At 38.9% G+C, this 20830-nt stretch overlaps 1 protein-coding gene across 2 annotated transcripts in view; it reads right to left on the bottom strand.

Annotated features, from left to right (window-relative positions):
* Window positions 1–20830, bottom strand: part of Npsr1 (neuropeptide S receptor 1) — a 176300-nt gene that overhangs the window by 22520 nt on the left and 132950 nt on the right. The window contains exons 4-5 of one of the 2 annotated variants that reach the window (XM_027411692.2): window positions 4916–5009; window positions 2844–3045 (exon numbers count right to left, since the gene is read on the bottom strand). In XM_027411692.2, coding sequence (XP_027267493.1) covers window positions 2844–3045; window positions 4916–5009 — 296 coding nt within the window. The remainder of the gene's footprint in view (window positions 1–2843; window positions 3046–4915; window positions 5010–20830) is intronic. The other variant, XM_027411693.2, reaches the window with a different exon arrangement.

Below are 20830 nucleotides of genomic sequence, written 5' to 3'. Positions count from 1 at the left end.
TGTCTCTTGGGGCGGGGGGTGGGGGGCCGCTGGAAGGCCATGCAGGAGCCCATTAAATGTGGGCTTTTTTTCTAATTTGGTCTGATTTGGATTGGTGCATGGGTGGAGAGGTTTATCAGTGTGCAGAAAGTTTTCACCCCACACAATCTTAGGTCTCCCAAACAAAACAAATAAAACACCCCAAATAAACAAATAAAACAACACTAATAACAAACTAACAAACAAACACCCAAAGAAAGTTTATAATACCTTTTTTTGGCCTATTATTATAGTCAATTTGGAAACATATTTAGCATGGATTCTACCAAAGTGAGTGAAAGCCACTGAGTTGTTCCTTAGTTTAGGGAAGTATGGAATTAAGAGTTTATTTCATGTTACCTAAAGGAGGTATCAACAACAGAATCAAGTCAGGGAGGTCAAAATAAAAAAAAGAGAGAGAGAGAGAAGAAGGAAGTGGGCAGGGAGGGTAGGTAGAAAAAGAAAGGGAGAGATACAGAGAGACACAGACACAGAGAGAGACAGAGATGGAGATAGGTACACACACACACACACACACACACACACACACACACACACACACACACACACACTTAGGGAGTCAAGCCAGTGCAGTTTGTGCTTTAGCTTGGTTAAGAGAAGGAGGATGCCTTGCCCCCAAGAGAGAGAAGCCAGTTATTAGTTTAGAGACAAAGCTGGTGGCTGATGCTCTGACTTCCTGTCAGGCAGGAAATGCTTCCAAGAAGTTTAAGGACACGGAAGGTCACCAACAGGCAAGAAGCAAGAGCAGTTCTAATGGAGTCTCTGGTGTGGTGAGAGCTGAAACTATTTCCCAAACAAATTCAGTCTTTGGATGCACACTAACAAACTACTAGTTAACCAGCAGGCAGGCTGGAGGAGCAGTCCTACTGCAAAAATTAGCCAAATGAATATGGGAAAGAAATTTCAAAGTCTCAGATCACCTGGCAAATCTGCCAGGAAAGGGCCTCCAAGAGCTGGAGAGATGTGCAGGTCTCCTGCAACAGGCACCTGTCTGGTAAGTGGGGACTTGGGAGGAGGAGCTTGGTGAAGGATGGGAAGTCAATCAGTAGTGAAGCCCCACCCAAGTCCAGCCCCTGGAATCCTTGCCTATTACTGAGCGGTGCTGGATTCTCCTAAAAGCCTTTGTGCTTTGAGCTCAGCCTCTCTCCTTTCACTCAATGTCTTCTAACACGGTTACTAAGAAGGTCACATAAACTTAGACCTTCATCTTTCCACCTGGCCTCCTCTCATTCAAATTGGTGGACAGGACTGCAGGAAGTTGAAACAAATGTGGATGCTAATTTGTCAGTCCAGCAAAGATGACTGGACAGCTACTGACCTCAAATGAGCTGGTGACCTGGCTGTCCCAATCACTGCCACTGTTACCTTTAGTTTTCTTTTGCTGTAAGACTTGCCTTGAGAAATGTCAGAGCTGGATGGTGCCTTGCATTCCTCCCAGCCTTAGGGTCCCAGGAGACTAAATATAAGCACTGAGCACAAAGCAGGCAGTTTCCCATAATGTCAGAAAACATTTAGGAATGGCTAAACTGACTGATAAGTAAAACAGATGCACATTAAAGCAATGAGGTGTATTTTCCAAACTTACAGTTTGGGAAAGATCAAATAAAGAAATGGTACTTCGTTGCTCTGGTCTTGGAGAAGGGCCTAGAGCCTCCACATTGTTGAGTTTATAGAATGTTGGGCACATGCATCAAAAGTCCTAAAAGTGAATCACCTTTGACCTGGAAACCCTGCTATATGAGTTGCGAGTCAACAATCAGGGACGCATTTCAAATTTTAATTGGAGGAAATTTCTTTTTTATTATTTTCACTCTCTGTGTACTACCACAACCCAAAGGCTGACCTGCTTTTCCTATGGCCTGATATGACTCATCCTGGTAGGTAAGGGACACTCCAAAATGTAGGACTCCCATGGCCCTTATGCATACAGGCCATGGGAATTCTCTCTATGAACCCCATCCCAACAGGTAGAGTTACTGTTGCACTGGAGTCTTGCTGAGTGAGTGAGACCTTGAACAGGCTGTGTGGTCATCTATGGCCTCAGGACCAAGGGAATATCCTCTTACTTAATTGTCAAGGCCTTTTGCAGTAAACTTTCTCCTCTTTCTTCTTCTAGCCATAGAGAGGAGGTCATTATTTACTTCCTTCTCCCTGGAAGATGCTGCCTGACTGCTCACTTAAAGCTTCCACCCCATTTTTAGCCTTTGGTCACCAAGGAGCTTGCTTTCTCCCTTAAATTTTCCTTCTCTTCATGGAGTCCTTTTGTCCTTTAGCGGTGGTGTTCAAGAAGTGTTAGTGACATCAAATCCTATTGCCCATCTACTCAAGCGTGCACTAATATACTATTGCTGTCTTTGTTTGATTTGTTTTAAGTATGTCTCTCTTTTATTTCTGAAATTTCTAAAGCTAGTATTATGATTTGTGTTTGAAAGGTCATATGATATAAGAGAAAGAACAGGGTGTGTAATCAGACAGACCAGGATTTCAATCCCTTGTGAAGTTAAGTTAGTTAACCATTCTGATCTTGAGTTATCCTTTTCATAAAATGGAAGCAATTCACCTCACAGGATGGCTCTGTGAAAGATGGGATCAGCCACTTGGCACAACACATTCATCTGAGCACACCCTCTGTAAACATTCTCCTTTCTTAAACTCTGCTGCAGAAGACCTGGCATTAGCCCATAGTAGCATTAGATAGAATCCTGCATCCCAACAAGCTCCCACAAGAACTTTGAAACAATGACTGATCCAAAGGTGCAAAGAAGACAAGTGCCCAGGCAGGGTCTAGCCCACTGGCCTCTCACCTGATAATTGTCAGTGGGATGAAGTACACCAGAAAGGCCACGATGGTCATGTACGGGGTCCAGTAGGAGTCATCGGGCCACAGTGCCCAACACTGCACCTCACCATTGGAGAGTGTCCTTTTCCCAAAAATGATCAGTGTGGGGATGGAGAACAGGAACGAGAGGCTCCAGGCTATCCCAATAAGGACTTTGGCTTGCTTCTCTGATTAAAGAAAAGAGAAAGATGTCTGGGCACCTGGGAACACACTTGGGGAGCACAGAGAGTCCGCTATAGAGACTGATTCTGACGGCCACTGGGGCCTGTCAGTATCCCCAGAAGCCTTAGGTTCCTTGTAAGTAAACAGGTGTGATCCTTCTGCTGCAGGATGCAGGCCCCACATGGGGGTGCAGGCCACCTGCATCCCATTATACACAGCTCCAAGAAGATTCTTCTTTTAATTTCATTTAGCTGGCTGGTACAATTTCCTCTCCCCATGTTTAATCTTGCAATTCTTTAATTAGCAGTCAAAATGAACACTTCTCTGTGTCTCCTAATTATTTCTTTGTTTCTTGAACTGTGTTCATGTCTTTTCTATTTTTCAGTTGATGTTCTTAAGGCCTTGACAAAATTGTCATAAGAAAGATATTAGCTCTTTGTCTTTTTCTTCCTTTTTGGTACAAATTTCCACATGTCTGTGTGCCATTATTTAAGATTTTTGTTTGTATAAATCGCTTAAGTCCTTGAAGAAGTGACAAATTATTTCCTTTATTGCCTCTGCTTTCAGTGTGATTCCTAGAAAGACCCTTTCCTTGTTATCATGATGGAAGTTTTGTCATTATGTTCTCTTAGTCCTTCATGCCTTCATGTCTGAATGACTGGCTTTTTTGGCCCAACATGGTCTGTTTTTAATTAGCTGTGACATGGGGAATTAATGTTTTCAACTGGCTATAGAGCTAGTCCAATATAATGTATTAACAAACCCGTTCTTTTCCAACTGATTTAAGTTTTATTTGTTCTCTCTCTCTCTCTCTCTCTCTCTCTCTCTCTCTCTCTCTCTCTCTCGTGTGTGTGTGTGTGTGTGTGTGTGTGTATGTGTGTGTGTGTGTGTGTGTGTGTGTGTGTGTGTGTAAATTCTTTGGGATGAATTTTAAATGCATCATTTATTTTCTCCAGTTAAGCTTATGTCACATTTAAAAGATACGTGATTTCCCCCTTCTTTCCTGTGAAATTTCAGTTTTTATGGGTTTATGAGAAGGATAGGAACCCATGAGACCAGTCCTGCCTGTGTACAGAGCAGAGCAGACCTAGCTGGTCCTATACAGTGTTGACCACCAACCACTGATGGTTCCTGGGACCCCGCAGAGTTACGTCATCAGTAGCATCTTCAAGCTACTCCCCCACCCCCTGGAAGCAGAGTCTCCGTCCCTCCCATCTGGTCAGAGAGTGAAGAAGACAGGAGCTGGTTGTGGTTGAACCTTCATGATGCCTCCATACCTCAGGACTCCCAGATTTCTGAGCCCTGCCGCCCCTCCTGCACTGTGCACTGGACACCATCAAGAAATACTTCTAGCACCACACTATAATACCATGAGCATTACCTGGGGGTGTTATGTACCACCAGATTTTTGCTTTCAGGGATCCTGGACTAAGGAGAAGTTTCTTTGTTTTCAATAAATTAAAAATACTTTTCCAGGTTTGTGGGTTTGAGGCAAGGAGGGCCAGGTGTTTGTTTCTTGGCAATGAAGAATGTGAAGAGAAGACTCTCATTTCACCATTAGGCTATGCTTGCTGGCAGGGCTGTAAGGATGAGGTGGAAGCACTTCTCAGCAGTGAGCAGCCACAGCATGGTGCCACCAAGGGCTTCTCTTATGGGCCAGTATCAGGTAGCATTCTCCAAGCACCTAAACTTTCTTTGTATATTTTTAGACACTCAGACCATTAGGCAGTGAAAGAAGAGGAGAAGGACAACAAAGAAGAGAAAGGAAAGAAGGGCATGGAAAGAAGAGAACCATATTTATAAGATATTAGCAAAAATAATCCCATCACATGAAAGGATCTTTTACAAAAAAAAAAAAAAAACATGCTTGCTCACCTCCTTGAAGAAACTTCATTGGGTAAACGATGGCATGGTATCTGTCTATACTGAGGGACACCAGGACATAGGTAGAGGCATACAACACAACAACCTAAGGATAGGAACCAGAGGACACATGTGACTTCATATGGGACAGGATATGCATGCACATAGTGTTCTTGCTATTTAGAAACCAGGATTTCGCACCAAGGTACCAGTGAGAGTTGAGGTAGAGAGGCACTGTCTGGCCCTCCCTGCTGTAAGCAGATCTGAGCTTTGTGGCTGGGTTTGCATTGCTACTAGCGATGAGGTGAGAATCGTCACAGCTCCCTCCATGCATTCACTGGCTTCTTGGAAATTCCATATTTCAGGACCAGTCTCTCTTGACATTTGCATCGTACATTTATCTGTAATTGACTTTTAAAGCTAACCTAATTTTCTCTGCCTCAATTGACATTCCAGAACCATTAGAAACAAAAGTTCATTTGCCTTTTATCAGTGAGACTAGTTGAGAAGGGTTCTGGTTTCCTGGCGTCCTCATGCTGTTACAGCCATTTGCTCCAGCATCACCCTCAGAGGGCTCACCCCTGCTTCCAGGGCTCTAGCAGAGCTGGGTGCAGCCTAAGCTTCTGAGTCTTGCTTCCTCCCCTGATTCCCCTTTGGTTAACCTCATTCACAACCTCTAAATATCTTGGGCACCATCTTAGTTGCATTCTCTGTAGAGGAAGAACTTGGGATGTAAGCTAACATCTCTTCTGTGGCAGGTTCTGATCTCAATGGAAGTTTTCTGAGTTACCTAAGTCCGTGAGATATTTCCTTTTGTGAATCAAATATAGGGACTATAGCAAGTGGGAGTGTAGGGGCGAGAGTGTGACTTTCTCTTTGGTGATCTCATTTGTTTGGAGTTTGTACCTTTGTTGTTCTTTCTGTAGGTCAAACAAATTATATTCACATTCTAATCAACTGTAATAGATCAGCCCGTTATAGTTGCACTTCCGTTTGGGTTACTATTCAGTTAAAGCTATAGCTACCTGAAAGGTAAGCATTTGATAAAGAATTTGACAAGCCTGATTCAGTGAACATCATAGCTTTTCCTGCTTTCTATATGTTGAGAACACATATAATAACCTCCACTTAGGCAAAATCATCTCACACACAGTCTATCTCATACAACAGAGATGGCTACCTCCTGTACTGCAGTGGCCATGGCGCTGAACATGAAAACGATGATTACAAAGGTGTCCCATCATGCATTCTAAAAATGACAAACCGGGTCATCAGAAGTTGGGGACCATCTGTGTCATTCTTTATTTTTATCTCTATAACATAACCACAACTGCAACCCAGCATTAATGTTGCCAGGAGAGGGTTGTAAAGAATGATCAGAGATGGATGACCCCTCCCCTGAGGGACATAAAAAGAAATGCTCTTGTATAAAATGTAAGCAAAGGAGAAAATGAAAGAGTTTGTTAAAGATTAAAGAAAAATTCAGCCCAATGCCTCCTTAGAGAGAACTGGTGTTTCTGTGGGAACCATGGATTTTGAATGGCCTGGGCTGACCACACAGTCCTGAGAAGGTGACATCAGAGGATGGGAAAAGGGGGTGGGCAGCAGGGAAGATCATGGTGAGAAGTTTTCTAGCTGTCTCCAGTGAGGTGGTGACACAATTCAGAATCCAGGGCAGGAGGAAAAGTCACCGAAAACAGATTTTCATGGCTGCAGGCAATATGAACAAAGATGAGAGTAAGTTGAGACACAGACAAAAAGAGTATTTAACTTTGGAGATAAAACATCTTCAAACATCTACAGGGGGCAGTAAAATAAAATAAGCATATCTAAATACATTGCACATTATCATGCTTCTCCATAAAAAGTAAATGCCAGAGAATGTGTTCAGGGTTTTGAAATAAAAGTTGTGATCCAAGAATTTTGTAAATTTCATTTCAGTGCCAATGCACAGAATAGTTTTTTTTTTTTTTTTTGGATATGTATGAAGGAAGGAAATATAACACCCCACATCCTCCTCCAAAGTCCTCAGGAGAAAACACCAACTAAAAACAGTTTCAAAATTAAGAAGAAAGGCAATAAAATAACAATGCCATGTAAAGAAAGCATCCAAACACAAAATGTTTACCAGATAGTTAGAATGTAATGATGGAACATTCCAGGGAAGAATCTTGGGTTTTGTGTGGGGGGAGAGATTAGAAGAGAGGTGTTTTTAAGTTCCCAATTTGATATTTAGTTTTCTGTCTGCCTTTTAGAGAGATATATCTAAAGATGAAAGGTAAGTTATAATGAAGTGTACTTAAAATTGAGAAAAAATAATCTCTCTCTCTTCTGTGGTTACAGTGGCAAATAGCTACAGTCTTGGTGGCTTAAACAATATCAACTTATTCTCTCACAGTTCTAGAGACCAGAATTTTAAACAATTCTACTAGCCTCATACCAAAGTATTTTCATGGCATTGCCTCTTCTGGAGACTTTAGGAGAGAATCCTTTCCCAGTGTCTGAGCTTCAGGTAGCTGCCAGCATCCCACCTTCATGGCCTTCAATGCAATTCTCTTTTGTGTGTCAGATCTGTATCTCCCTCTTAAGATTAAATTTTAAGATTTCCTAAATTAATTTATGATAATCCCACATTTCTAACCCTTAGTCACACATGCCAAATCTTTTGTTTTTTGTCACATATGGTGGGTACCAGACATAGGTTCCCAGGGTTAGGATGCAGATATCTTGGGAGAATGTTTTTTTTTCAGCTTCCCACAATTTATAAATACATATGAAACAAATACTCAAAGAGCAAAACTTCAAAGAGAACAGTGACAATGAGGTACTGGAATAATAGTAGACACTATTTTCCATTGTAAATGTAAATAGCTTGATCTCTTTCATCTCAACAAAGACTATTTAAAACAAAAAACCTTCCCCGTGGTCTAACTGTGTTCTATTCATAATAGAAACAAAAGAAAACCCCAAATAACATTGAAATTTAAAATTAGAGGAGTGGTCAGGGGCATATCAAACAACTAATACAATTTACAAGGCCTTTATTAAAATACTGCATGATACCAATCAAATTCAACACTAACTGCATCCCATGTGACAAAGTGATAAAAGATAAAACCCATGATGTCAGTAGAATACTGATAAACTTAGATGTAATAAGTGGTGTAACACTAAATATATGTAAAAAATAATTGTCCAAGGCTTTACAGGCAAAACAGCCTATAAAATGTAAATAGGAAAATTGAGCTCTGTAGTACAGAATACAAAATCTCTAGACAACATCCAAAAATTTGGTCAGATACTAAATTATCAACAAAGGAAAATTCTCAGTAGAATCCAAAAAAGTAGGCCATATTCAACTCACATATCTCAAACAAGTGATGAAGCTGAAATAAGAAACATTTAAAAACTACCACTGAGAAATTTAAACATCTTCGTAATTAACTCAAGCAAAGAAGGAAATCACAGTACAATTATAGTCAATTCATAAATGTCAACAATGGGAACTCTACACACCAACAGCATATGGGTTGCCATTCAGAGAGCAGATGGCAGCCTGAGGACAAGTCTGCCTTTCCACCATCCCACCCCCAACTCTGACAGACATGACCCAGGGAGTGTGACATGCAAGGAAATTTTGCAAAGGGAAGTGAGACTTAACTGCTGGAGACAGTGATTTTACTCAGAAAAATGCCAGATTGTGTTCATGTAAACTAGTGTTCTTGGGCTGACTTTAAAATCATGCACTTTATGTTTTAGAGAAAGTTTAGGTTTAAGAAATCCTACAAATAGTACAGAGAATTCCTGTGCTGCCAACATCACATTTACTCATATCTTCTGGTATTAATATTTGGCATTGGTGTGGTATTAAACTGTTTGATCAGTGTTGCTACATTATCGATAACTAAGGTTCAGTGTCTATCACTACATTCTGTGGGCTTTGACAGTGACATGATGGAACATATCTAACACCAGTTTTATCCAGATGAACATCACTGAACTAGCAATATCCTATGTGTGTCTAGTCATCTTTCTTCTTAAAAGTCTCTGGTAACCACTGATTTATTTTTTTAACACGGTGTTGTCCTTTTGAGTCTGTGACATGGCTGAAGTCACATGGTATTTAGCTGACCATATTGGTTCCTTTTGTGTAAATATGTGATTTACTATTCTTCCATGTGCTTCAGAAGCCTATTTTCCTAATTTTAGAAAAGAATATTCATTGCTATTTATAAGGATATGGCATGCTTTGTTCATCCATTGAATTGTTTATGGACATCTTGGTTAGTACCAGGTTTTGGTGATTATTACTAGAGATGCTAAAACTACCTTTATGCAGGTTTTTGTGTGGACATGAGTTGTCCACACAAGTGCACAAATATCTATGATCATAATTGTCCAGCTGTGTAGTGAGATTATGCTTAACTTTGTAATAACCTTTCAAAATGGTTTTCATTTTTAGTTCTAGCAATAGTGAGTGAAAGTTCTTGATAATATACATCCTTACCAATGTTTGGTATTGTTAGTTTCTCTTAAAGCTGGTCATTGCATAACACAGGAGTAGCAGTACCTTGTTCTGATTTGCAATTCCCAAATGAGAGGCATGTTTGCCATCTTCAATGATGTTCCCATTTTTCTCTATTTTAAGAGGGTTGCTTTTATATTGTCTTTTAAAATTTCTAGTTATCCCATAATAGTTTTATAGTATTACATTTATGTTTGTGATTTGTATTGAATATTTTAAAAGGTGCAATATCTGTGTTTATGTTTTAGTATTTTATTTTTATTGCACACATCAATACTATATAGAGTACCTTAGTGGTAAATGCAATTATTGTGACCAACTTTTTTCTGTGTAGAGACTTAAGACATTAAAATTATTCTCAGTAGACAGAATTTGTGTTGCAATTAACTATTTTTGACCCTCATCTAAACATTATTTTCAATTTTACATATGTGAGTATTATTTAGTACTTATATAGAAGTTTAAGGTATCAATCACTATGCACTCATTTGCTTATCTATTTCTCTATGGCTGGATGTCTAGAACTTCTTGGTTTTCCTTCCTTCCTCCACTGCTAACTCTGCCCTAGGGGTTCATTCTTCCTCCTCCGTCTGGAACCCCACAGTCTTCCAAGAACACTGGCTGCTCATGTTGCTACTAGGTCTATTCTCTTTCTTCTGGAACCTCAATCATGCCACCATCCCAGGACTCCCACTGCCCATATTGCCGGTTGAAGTCTTCTACTTTGCAAGACTCATACAGTTGTTTTTCCAGGAAAAGCCCTCATTCTCACCTCCTTTGGGCACACTAACACCACGATCTCAGGCCAGGTTTCAAGTTGTCCCCTGCAGAACTTTACCTCTTGCTTTGAAGGTTGATCGCTACTTTCCATCTGAAGAGAATGCCAACTCCCTCCTGTTAGGAAGGGCATACTGTCCCCTCCTTCTGGCCTTTGAAGTCCACCATCCAGAACCCTTAGAGTGACTTACTTGCTTGACAGGTAGAGTATGTGTCCACCCACTCCCTGCACTCCATTTCCACCATCCAAGGACCTGGGTGAGCCCCTGCTCACTGCACAGGTAAACCCCCCTTTTCTCTCTGGCATTTCAATAAAAGATTCATTTATTTCTATTTTAATGGTTACAGGTGTTTTGCCTACATGTATGTCGGTGCTCCACATGCGTGCAGTGCCTGCAGAGACCAGAAGAGGACATCATATCCTCTGGCACTGCAGTTACAGGCAGTTGTTAATTGCCATGTGGGTGTTGGAAATCATGCCTACATCCTCCAGAAGACCAGTAAATGATCTTGACTACAGAGCCATCACTGCAGCCCCTCCCTCTGGCATTCTGACTCTACTATCTGAGAACCTGTATGTAGCATCTGCTTCCCACACCTAACATCTTGCTGGAACCTTACTGCTCTGTATCAGGACATGCTGGTCACCTGCTCCTCCCCCAAAGACATAGGCTACCTCCTCTACACCCTGGTACTCAAAGTACTGTGTACCAGGGCTCTCATAGAACATATGCCAGCTTCCCCAGTCAGAAGCCATATCAGAAGCCATACCTCCAGTGCTTGAACCTCCCAGGGCCTCTGGCCTGGCAGTGCCTGGAACAATTGCCCCTTAGGTCAGAGGACACACCTTATCAACCCTACATTTCACTCTTTGTACTTACCCACACAGCACTTGCTGGGCAGGTCAGAGCCTATGCCTTTCCCTAGATGAACTGGAATTCCCTCAGCTACCTGACTCACAAATCAACACCAGCTGGCCACAGGACTGGGTTTCAAGTATATCCTAGCTATTCCAAACCCAGAAAAATCAGAATAACAAAAAATACAAATTCAAATGCTAATTCAACACAGGTGATCCAGAAACTCATATCAAGGTACAGCACACTTTGACTGAAGAACATGGAAGTCTATCTCAAACTTGCCAGGAAAGTTCTTTCATGTTGGCTAGCTTTCATGTCCTGATGTTGGAAGGTACTATGGGAAAGAAAACACATCGGTGGTTATATTCAACATTGGACCCTGTGTTCTGAAATACTGACTTGCCATGTAAGATGTGCCTACTGGCAATAGTGACATAAAGTTATGGGAGTAACTAATTATTTTCTTACTGGATTTGATGTCTGCTCCACAGAAGGAGATTCATGCCTCAAAAGTCCATGAATCAAAAGATTCATGCTGGTCAAAAGTCCATGGCTATGGAGCTCATAAGCCCCAGGGTAGAATCTGCTATTGTTATTTTTGCTAAATGGCTATGGTATTAAAGCCCCTGCTAAATATTTGTGCTTATATACACAGATGTAGGCTGCTCTCAGCCTTGGTCAGAGAAGCTTCTTTTTGCATTGGCAGCAATCAATGGAGTGATGCATGACTTTCACAGTATTGACAATAAGACTTTGTGCTCAGCCCCAATAGGCCATATATTTCATCCCCTCAACTAGCCTCCTTCAAGCTTTGGAGAAGATCTTGGAAGAAGGAGAATGAGTGTTAGGCCTATGGGGAGATTACTGAAAAGTTCTGTCGTTTTGACATGATATGGCTATCATGTCATCAGCAGGGGTTACCTATACAAGTCCTGATAAATTGGTCAAGTTCCACATAGACAGGGCAAATGATCTCCAGGACCAACTGCTTACTGAGGACTATTTGCAAGAGATAGTTTCTAGAATAGGAAGGGTTATTCTTTTCAAATATGTGACCACTGATGGTATTCCAACACTCCAGTGGCCCCCACATATGTATATGGGAGGAATGAAATAAAGTCCATCTCTCTGTTTTCAACAGAATACACATCTTTAAAGACAGGTACCACAAGTAAGCAATAGATAAAAACACTTCAGTCAAATACCATGAAGCAAGCAGGCATCACTATCCTAACATTGTACCCAAATTATGAACCCCCAAATCACCAAGAGACCCAACCTGATGCAAAAGCAAAGAGTCTTTAGTTAATTAACAAGTTAACTGTATTAACTTGGGTCCTCCATCCGTCTGACACAGTGGGTGGAACAAGAAGGACCTGGAGGGACCGTGGGGCAGAGAATATATTTGGGGTAGTGTAAGAGGCGTGTCTGGGGGGGTCTTCTACTTGCATAGCAACATTCTCAGAATTGTGCACCTCTGAGCTTGGAACACCTGCCCTGTGTTGATTGGCCCTCCCTGGGTGGTTACTATGCTCTGCATTCCAGAGCCCGCCAGCTAACATCTGATTGCTTCCTTGCTCCCCAGAGGATATCTGGTGGTTTATTCCCAGTAATTTGGGAAGGTCTGGAACTCAGCACATGTTGCTGAGTCAGAGGCCTGCATCTTGGTGGGTCTTTTCTGCAGCCAAGCAGGGGGCTGGTGAGGGTCTGGTCCCTTCACTACCTTCTGACAAAATAGACTTCAAATTAAAAATAATTGAAGAGCTAAAGTAGGACACATCTCTAAGCAAGGGCACAGTTATCCAAGAAGATGTCACTATAACCAACAACAAACATACGAAGAAAAAGGCCATGGACATACAACCAATCACAAGAGACTCAAAGTAAATAAAAAGAGAATAAACAAAACCAAGACAATGAAGCACCTCTCCAGTGAAAACTTTAAACATCTGAAGAAAGATGTAGAGAAAGACACTAGAAAACGGAAAGACATCTCATGCTTATGCATTGATAGAATTAATAATGTGAAAATGACCACTTTACCAAAAGCTATTTAGAGATTCAATGCAATCCCAGTCAATCTCTTTATCATTTTTCACAAAATAGAAAAATCTATCCTAAAATTAATATTCTTATGTAACCATAAAAGACCCCATATAGGCAGAACAATCCTCCAGTTAAGAAAATGCTAGACAGATTGCCATTCCAGATCATAAGATGTAGTATGTACTGTATGTTTATATACATTTACATATTTGTATATATTATATATAGTGATTTCTGAGTATTGAACTCTTTTTGTATTCTTGAAATAAATTCCATTTGTGCAAGATGTACAATCCTCAATGTGTCATGGAAATTGTTTCACTAGCATCTTTTTAGTTTTCTTGCATTTATGCTAATAATGGGTATTGGCCTCTTAGATTTGTGTCTTGTAGTTCTTAGCTTTGGCATGATGATAATTCCAGTCTTGTAACATGAATTTGAATGTGTTCCCTACTTTCCAAATTTTTGGAAGAGTTTGAGCTAGATGGGTGTTAATTCTTTAAAAAATATTTTGGAGAATAAATCAATAAAGACATCTGTGCCTGGGCTTTTCTTGGTAGGAGTTACTTGATTACTATCCAATCTGGTATTCATTATTGCTCTCTTTAACTTTATATTAGTTGATTATTTCATTTTTGTAACTTGTGCATTTCTAGGAGTTTATCAATTTCTTTCATGTGATCTGATTTGTTGGCATATACCGATTCATAGTTGTCTCAAGATTGCTGGTATTTCTGTGATATTAGGGTTAATATTTTCTCTGTAACTTCTAATTTTATTGATTTTAATTTCTGTTTTTATAAGTGAAAATGATGGATTTAATTTGTCCTTTCACCAAAAAGCAACTCGGTTTCATTGATCTTTCCTACGTATTGTTTATTCTCTGGTTTCCTTCTTCCCTAGTCTCTGTTTCAGCTCGAGTCCTTCCTTCTGCTGTTTGGATTGATTTTGTTCTTTTCTTTGCCCCTTGAGGCATAAAGCCAGGCTATGATTTTGTTTCTCTCTTATTTCTTACTGTAATTTATTGTTGCCAACACTTTCCTCCTCACTGATTTTAAAATATCCTTATATATGTACCCATTGTATTTTAATTTGTTTCAAAACCTTTAAACTTCCCTTTGAATTTTTAAAAATCCCTAAGTTATTTTGAAATGTTTTGCCTATTACCAACTGCCTTCTAGTTTTCTACCAGTGCAGCTGGGAAAGTTGTGTGGTTTCATTTAGATTTTTGATTTATTAAGACTTGGTTTATCACATCTGTGCTTTGAAAGTGGTTGATCTTGTGACTGTTTTTCACACTGCTAATGAAATTTTTCTTTTAAGTTTTTGCCTTTCTATTCTCAGATTTCTGTAAGATCAAATTTCAACATACTGAATGTTTATTACTATTTACCACTTAGCAAAAAAAAAAAAAGGCTTATGTACTTCAGGTCATCAGTCATTTTTAAAATAGCTATTCTAAACCCTTCAAGTAGCACACTCACTGGCTGGAATGCCTCAGGAATAATCTTGTGTCTTGCAAGTTTTCCTGTAAATGAGGCATTCTTTCTTGTTTTTCTCACATTTCCTATTTTTGATGAAAACCAGCAGTTCTGAAGTCATCAAATTTTTGTTCATTTACTTCTATACTTATGTATTTAAGTTGACAAGTAAACTTTTGTAAATTTATGGTTCACAGCAGGCTATAATGCCTGTGTGCACCAATGACTGGCTAAAGCAAGCTGTTAGTGAGTCTTTTCTCACATGCTCAGTTTTTGTGGTAAGATGGCATAAACTCCAATCTCTTAATAATTACCCAGTACACAAACTATTTCATCAACTGTGGGCATTATAACATGCAATAATAGCTCTCGAGCTTATTCCTGGAGCTGAAATGCCATATCCTTTGACCAGTGTCTTTCTATTGTTTCCATTCTTCAGAATCTGCTAAGGACTTTGTTCTGTTTACATGGGCTTAACATAAGAGAGATCATATTGTATATTTCTTTCGGTGCCTTCCCTTTTCCACTTAAGATGCAGATGGTAAGCTTTCTTCCCTTTTAAATTCTGAATAATATTTCACTGACTGTGTGTGTGTGTGTGTGTGTGTGTGTGTGTGTGTGTACATGTGTGTGTGTTTGTTATATATGTGTGTGGTGTTTATGAGTGTGCGTATGTGTATAGTATGTGTACATGGATGTGTGTGTGTGTGTGTGTGTCCCATTTCTTTATCCACTCATTTCATGATGAACTCCTAGTATGTTCCATGTATGGGCTATCAATAATGCTGCAATGAGCATATGAGGACCAGTATTTATTTGGCTTATCAGTTTCATGTGCTTAGAACATATATGTAGAAATAGTACTGCTAGATTATGTACTAGTATTCTTTTTAATTGTTTTTGAAAATTATACAGTGGCTGCACATTTTCCCATCCTTGCTAATAACTGGACATTAGAGGCACCGCTGTTGTCTCTTTCCTATGCCATTGCCCTTAGTTTTTTGCCTTTAATAACAGCCATCCTTATCTAAAAGGTCTGAGGTTATATAATATTACAGTTTCTATTTGCATTCCCTGATGGTTAAGGAGGCTGAGTGTATTTTTCAATACCTATTGGCTATGTGTATGCCTCCTTCTGAGAAATGATTATTCATGTCCTTTGGGTTTTATTGATTTTTTCAACTGTATTAGTCATATTTTCATTGCTACCATGAAATATCCAATGGTGAGTAACTTTTTAAAGGAAAAGAGCTATGGTCCATTGAGCTAAGCTCAGACTTTGACAAGGACTCCATAACTGATGGCCAATGGTGGGGCATGAGTGTAAGGCCAGGGGTGCAAGAGCAAGGAGGACCACGGGCTGAACAGGAAACAAGAATGGAACCTGTTTTTGCCTCTTTTGCAGGAACTACCTCCCAAGAGCACATTCCCAGCAACTAGGGGCCCTTCACTAGGCCCCACACTCCCACACTTACAATATCCCCTCCTTCATGTCCCAAATTTTAGTCACATAAACCCTGGATGGATGCAATCCGACTAGACATAAACTGTGGTACCCATTATTGGCTTGCTTCAATTCCTTATGTACTTTGGTAATACTTCTTTCTTTTAAGATTGATTTTTATTTTTTGTGTATGTGTGTTGTGCCTGGATGAATGTATGGACCCCACATGCATGCAGGGCCCAGGGAAAACGGAAAGGAGTTTTGGACCACCTGGATCTTGAGGTAGTGACAGCTTCGAGCCACTGGGTGGGTGCTAGGAACTGAATTGGGATCCGCTGAAGGTACAGGCTGTGATTTTAACCACTGAGCCATCTCTCTAGCACCTGATAATAATGACTTTCTTCTTAAAAATCACATTTTGGTTTATAAATGTTCTCCCACCTTTCAGGTTGTAGCCTCACTTTATTATTTCTTTTGTTAGGCAGGCAAGTTTCCTAGGTTGATATGTCCCTATGTGTCTGTTTTTGCTTTTGTTACTTGTGCTTTTAAGATCATATTTAAGATCACATCAAAAGTTTCTTGCCTAGACAAATCCCATGTGAGTTCTGTTTTATGTTTTATTTTGGTAGTTTTACATTTTAAGTCTTCTGTCTAAATTTTTAAGGTATTTTGAGCTTACTTGTGTATTTTATGTGAGATAAAGGATTGATTTCATTCTTCTTCACATACATCCACTTTTCCCAGTGTCATTCTCTGTGGAGCATTAACCTTTGCCCTTTGTGTATTCGTGGCATCATTCCTGAAAATCAGTTGAACACAAATGCATTTATTTTGGCAATTTCTACTTGGTTCTACTGGTCTATACATCTGGTATTATGGAAGTACAATGCATTTTGTTTCTTAAAGCTATGTCATGAATTCTTTAAAACTCAAATGTAATTATGATATATACTCCTTCCTCTCCCCCATCTTCATTGTCTCCTAAATTCATGGCTTCCTCTTCTTTAACCACTGTAGTCATGTATATGCACTATATATATATATATATGTATATATATAATTACATATATGTATAATATATATGCATATATGTAATATAATGCATATTGCACACATATAAAACCTATTAATAAAACCATCTGAGTCATTTCTTTTTTTTAAACATTTTAACTTTTACTTTTAAATTTTCATTCTAAGTGTGTTTTGGTAAGAAACCTTTGTAAATTAAATTCAGATCTCTGCATTACATACTTTTAATATGAAACATTTGGACTGAGATTGATTTTACTACAAAGTATTTAAAGTATTCACATTTAAACTCTGAATAACAATGCACATTCTCCCTTTAAAAATTTAAAAGACACAAATTTAGTATCTTTTTTGAATCATTAGAAATAAAATGGTAGACAAGTAGCTAAAATATACAGTTTGAACTTATACATGGTGGAAGCCAGTATACAAAATATTCTCAGTACTCCTGAAGTTTCTTCTTCTCTGTTAGCAACCACACTCCATATCCCTACTTAGGAGTAGCCACTGCTCTGTATGCTATTACCAAAGGTTGGTTTTGTCTGTTCTTAAGCATCATAAAAACATAATTATATGTATGGAGTTCCATGTACATTCTCTCATCTTCCACTCCATAAATATGACACAGTTTGTCTGTTTTACTATTGTGCATTGATATTATTTTCCGTTTTTAGATAGTATGAATAGAACTAGAATGGACATACTATGGCACATCCTTCTTTATGATCATAAACACATGTGTAGAATTACTTCAGAATAATATATGTTCCCAAGTTAGAAGGTACTGCTTAACACTTATTCTAAAATAGATCTAATAATCCAACCTTCTGAGTCATTTCAGTGCTGCCTGTAAAGGTATGTTCCCAGGGATGACTCCTTGGTATTGAATAGCCAATTAGGGGGCACATCCCTGGTGAAGATAGATTCTCCCTCTCAGAGTAATTGTTAATTGCTTGTAGGTATTCATCGAGGGTGTAGCTTCCCTGTCATAGGTAGAATACACAATCTCACATTAGACCTCCTGGTTCTCTGGTTCTAACTGGCTTTTTGCCTCCTCTTTCAAAATGTGTATGTTCCCTGAGCCTTAAGTATAGAGGTTGTGTTGTAGATGTATCAATTGCGGTTGGGAACCCACAATCAGTTGTTCTCTGCATTTGATTAGTTAGGCATTTCTGTAACAGTTTATGGCAGAAAAGAAGGTTTTTGAGGAGGCACACTTATCTGGGGGTATGAGGATAAGTATTTAGAGTGTAGTCCGAAAATTACATTGACTTAGCAAAATTGTAGTATTTGGTTCTCATTTCAGGTCTATGACCTCACTAGCCACTAGCGAGGCTTATAGTACCATGCATAATTTCTCTTCTGCTGGGAAGACTTTAAATGCATTTAGACAGCCACTGGTAACCCCTAAGATGAAAATTTGACTATTTTACCAATGTGAAAATGTTGCCAGCACAGTCCATGGTGTAGCTGATATGCTTGACAGCAGAGTAGGGCTACAGAGTGTTTCTCTTCCTTGGCAAATTGCATAGCACCTTCTGAAACTATAAGAGCCACTCATCATGGATGAGGCTTCCAGCTTAATTACACACACACACACACACACACACACACACACACACACACACACACACACCACACCACACCACCACCACCACCACCAGTGACTACAGGTTCTCCATTTCCCACAACCTCACCAGTATTTCTTTTCAGTTGTTTTCTTAATGAGAGCCATTTTGCCTGGAGTGAGATGAAATCTCTAGGTGACTTTAATTTGCATTTCTCTAATTGCTAAGGATGATGAATACTTTCTAAGGTATTTATTACTCATTTTAATTTCTTCTTTTGAGAACTTTCTATTCAGCCAATTGTTTAAACACAAAAGACTAGATGAGACATCCAACTCCAGGGTCTTTCATCAGGAGTTGACATTATTGAATTAGCTAGAACATAGCTTGTAAGCCATTCTAATAAATCCTATTTCATACACACATGCATGTGTGTGCACACACACACACATACACATGTGTATACATGCACATATATACACATATGTATATATGCATATGTATATATTAATTTAATCTTTCAGATCTGTTCCTCTAGAAAACTTTGACTATATATATATATATGTATATATATTATGAATTATATATATATATATACAATGATTTTTTCTAATTATGTGAAAAATGTGGTGATTTTGATTAGGATTGTACATTGCTCTTTGTAGAATTGTCATTTTTACAATATTAATTCCACCAAACTATGAGCATAGTCCCTCCCTCCCATTTTCTAGTGTCTTTCTCAACCTCTTTGTTCACTTAAAGTTTTCACTATAGAGGTCTTTTACATCTTTTGTTAGAGTTATTATTAGATATCTTTTGAAGATAGTGTGAGTGTTTTATGCACAATCTATTTCTCAGCATGTTTGCATTGCTGTAGAAAAAGGCTACAGACCTTTGTATGTTGATTCTGTATCCTGTCATTTTGATGAACTAGTTGATAGTTTGTAAAAGTTTTCTGATGAAAATTTTGGTATCTTTGTGTTTAACATATCACTTGAATACAAGGATAATTTGAATAGTTCTTTTCCTATTTGTATCCATTTAATATCCTCTTCTTTTCTTATTGCTTTTGTTAGTGCTTTGAGCACCATGTTGAAAATGAGCAATGATGGGTGGACCAGTGGACAGTCATGTCTCATTATTGATTTTAATGGCATTGCTTTGGGGTTTTATTCATCAAGATGCTGTTGGCTGTGGGGTTGTCATATACAGCCTTTATTATGTTGAGCTCTATTTCCTATAGCCCAACTCTATTGAGGACTTTTATCATGAAGGTATGGTGGATATTCTGTCAAAAGCTTTTTCTGCATCTACTGAGCTGATCGTGAGTTTTTGTCTATAAGTCCATTACATGATCTATCAAATTTTTTGACATGTACATTGAACCATCCCCAAATCTCTGAAATAAAGCTAACTTGGCTATGATACATGATCTTTTTCTGTGTGCCTGTATGCATTTTGCAAGTTTGAAATCTTATATCAGACACATAAACAAAGAAAGAAGTCTACATGGCCAGGTCTCATCACAAAAACACAAACAATGAAAAAGATCAAGACAGTATATTTCCCTCAAATCCATCATTCCCACAGAAATTTTATCCAATGAGAATTACCTAAACAAATTAGAGGATGCAGAATTCAAAAGAACAAGCAAAAACTTCATCAGATAATTCAAGGAATTAAAAGAAGACACAAATAATTCAAAGCTTAAATAAAATAATTAAATTAAATTAAATAAATAAAATAATGACCAAGGGATTCCCAAGAAAATACAAATATATAGATGAATGAATTGATGAAGAAAATTCAGGATTACACAACTGAATTCAATAAAGAGATAGAAATACCAAAGAGAACTCAAATGGAAATGAAGATGGAACTAAAATAATTAATAACCAAAATGGACCTAGAACCTGAACCAGCCGTCTTCTATAATCAGGCAAGGCCTTAACTTACAGTTTGTCCTGCCTGCAGAGTATTCTGGGACTGGAGCCCAGTAGAATCACATAGACTAGTGAGACCAGCAAATTATGGGAGCAGATCCAAAGTCCCACAGCCAAACATCAGGTAGTCCTTTAGGTGAGGGAGAAAGGGTTGAGGAAACAGAGGGATCATGGACACCATGAGAGCATGACACACATAATCAACTGAGCAGGACTAATGGAGGCTCAGTGATCAGGGATGCTAAAAGGGTCTG

Source organism: Cricetulus griseus, chromosome 4, assembly GCF_003668045.3.
Source record: "Cricetulus griseus strain 17A/GY chromosome 4, alternate assembly CriGri-PICRH-1.0, whole genome shotgun sequence".
In the NCBI taxonomy this organism is placed as follows: Eukaryota; Metazoa; Chordata; class Mammalia; order Rodentia; family Cricetidae; genus Cricetulus; species Cricetulus griseus.
This window is presented reverse-complemented; position numbering and strand designations above follow the sequence as displayed.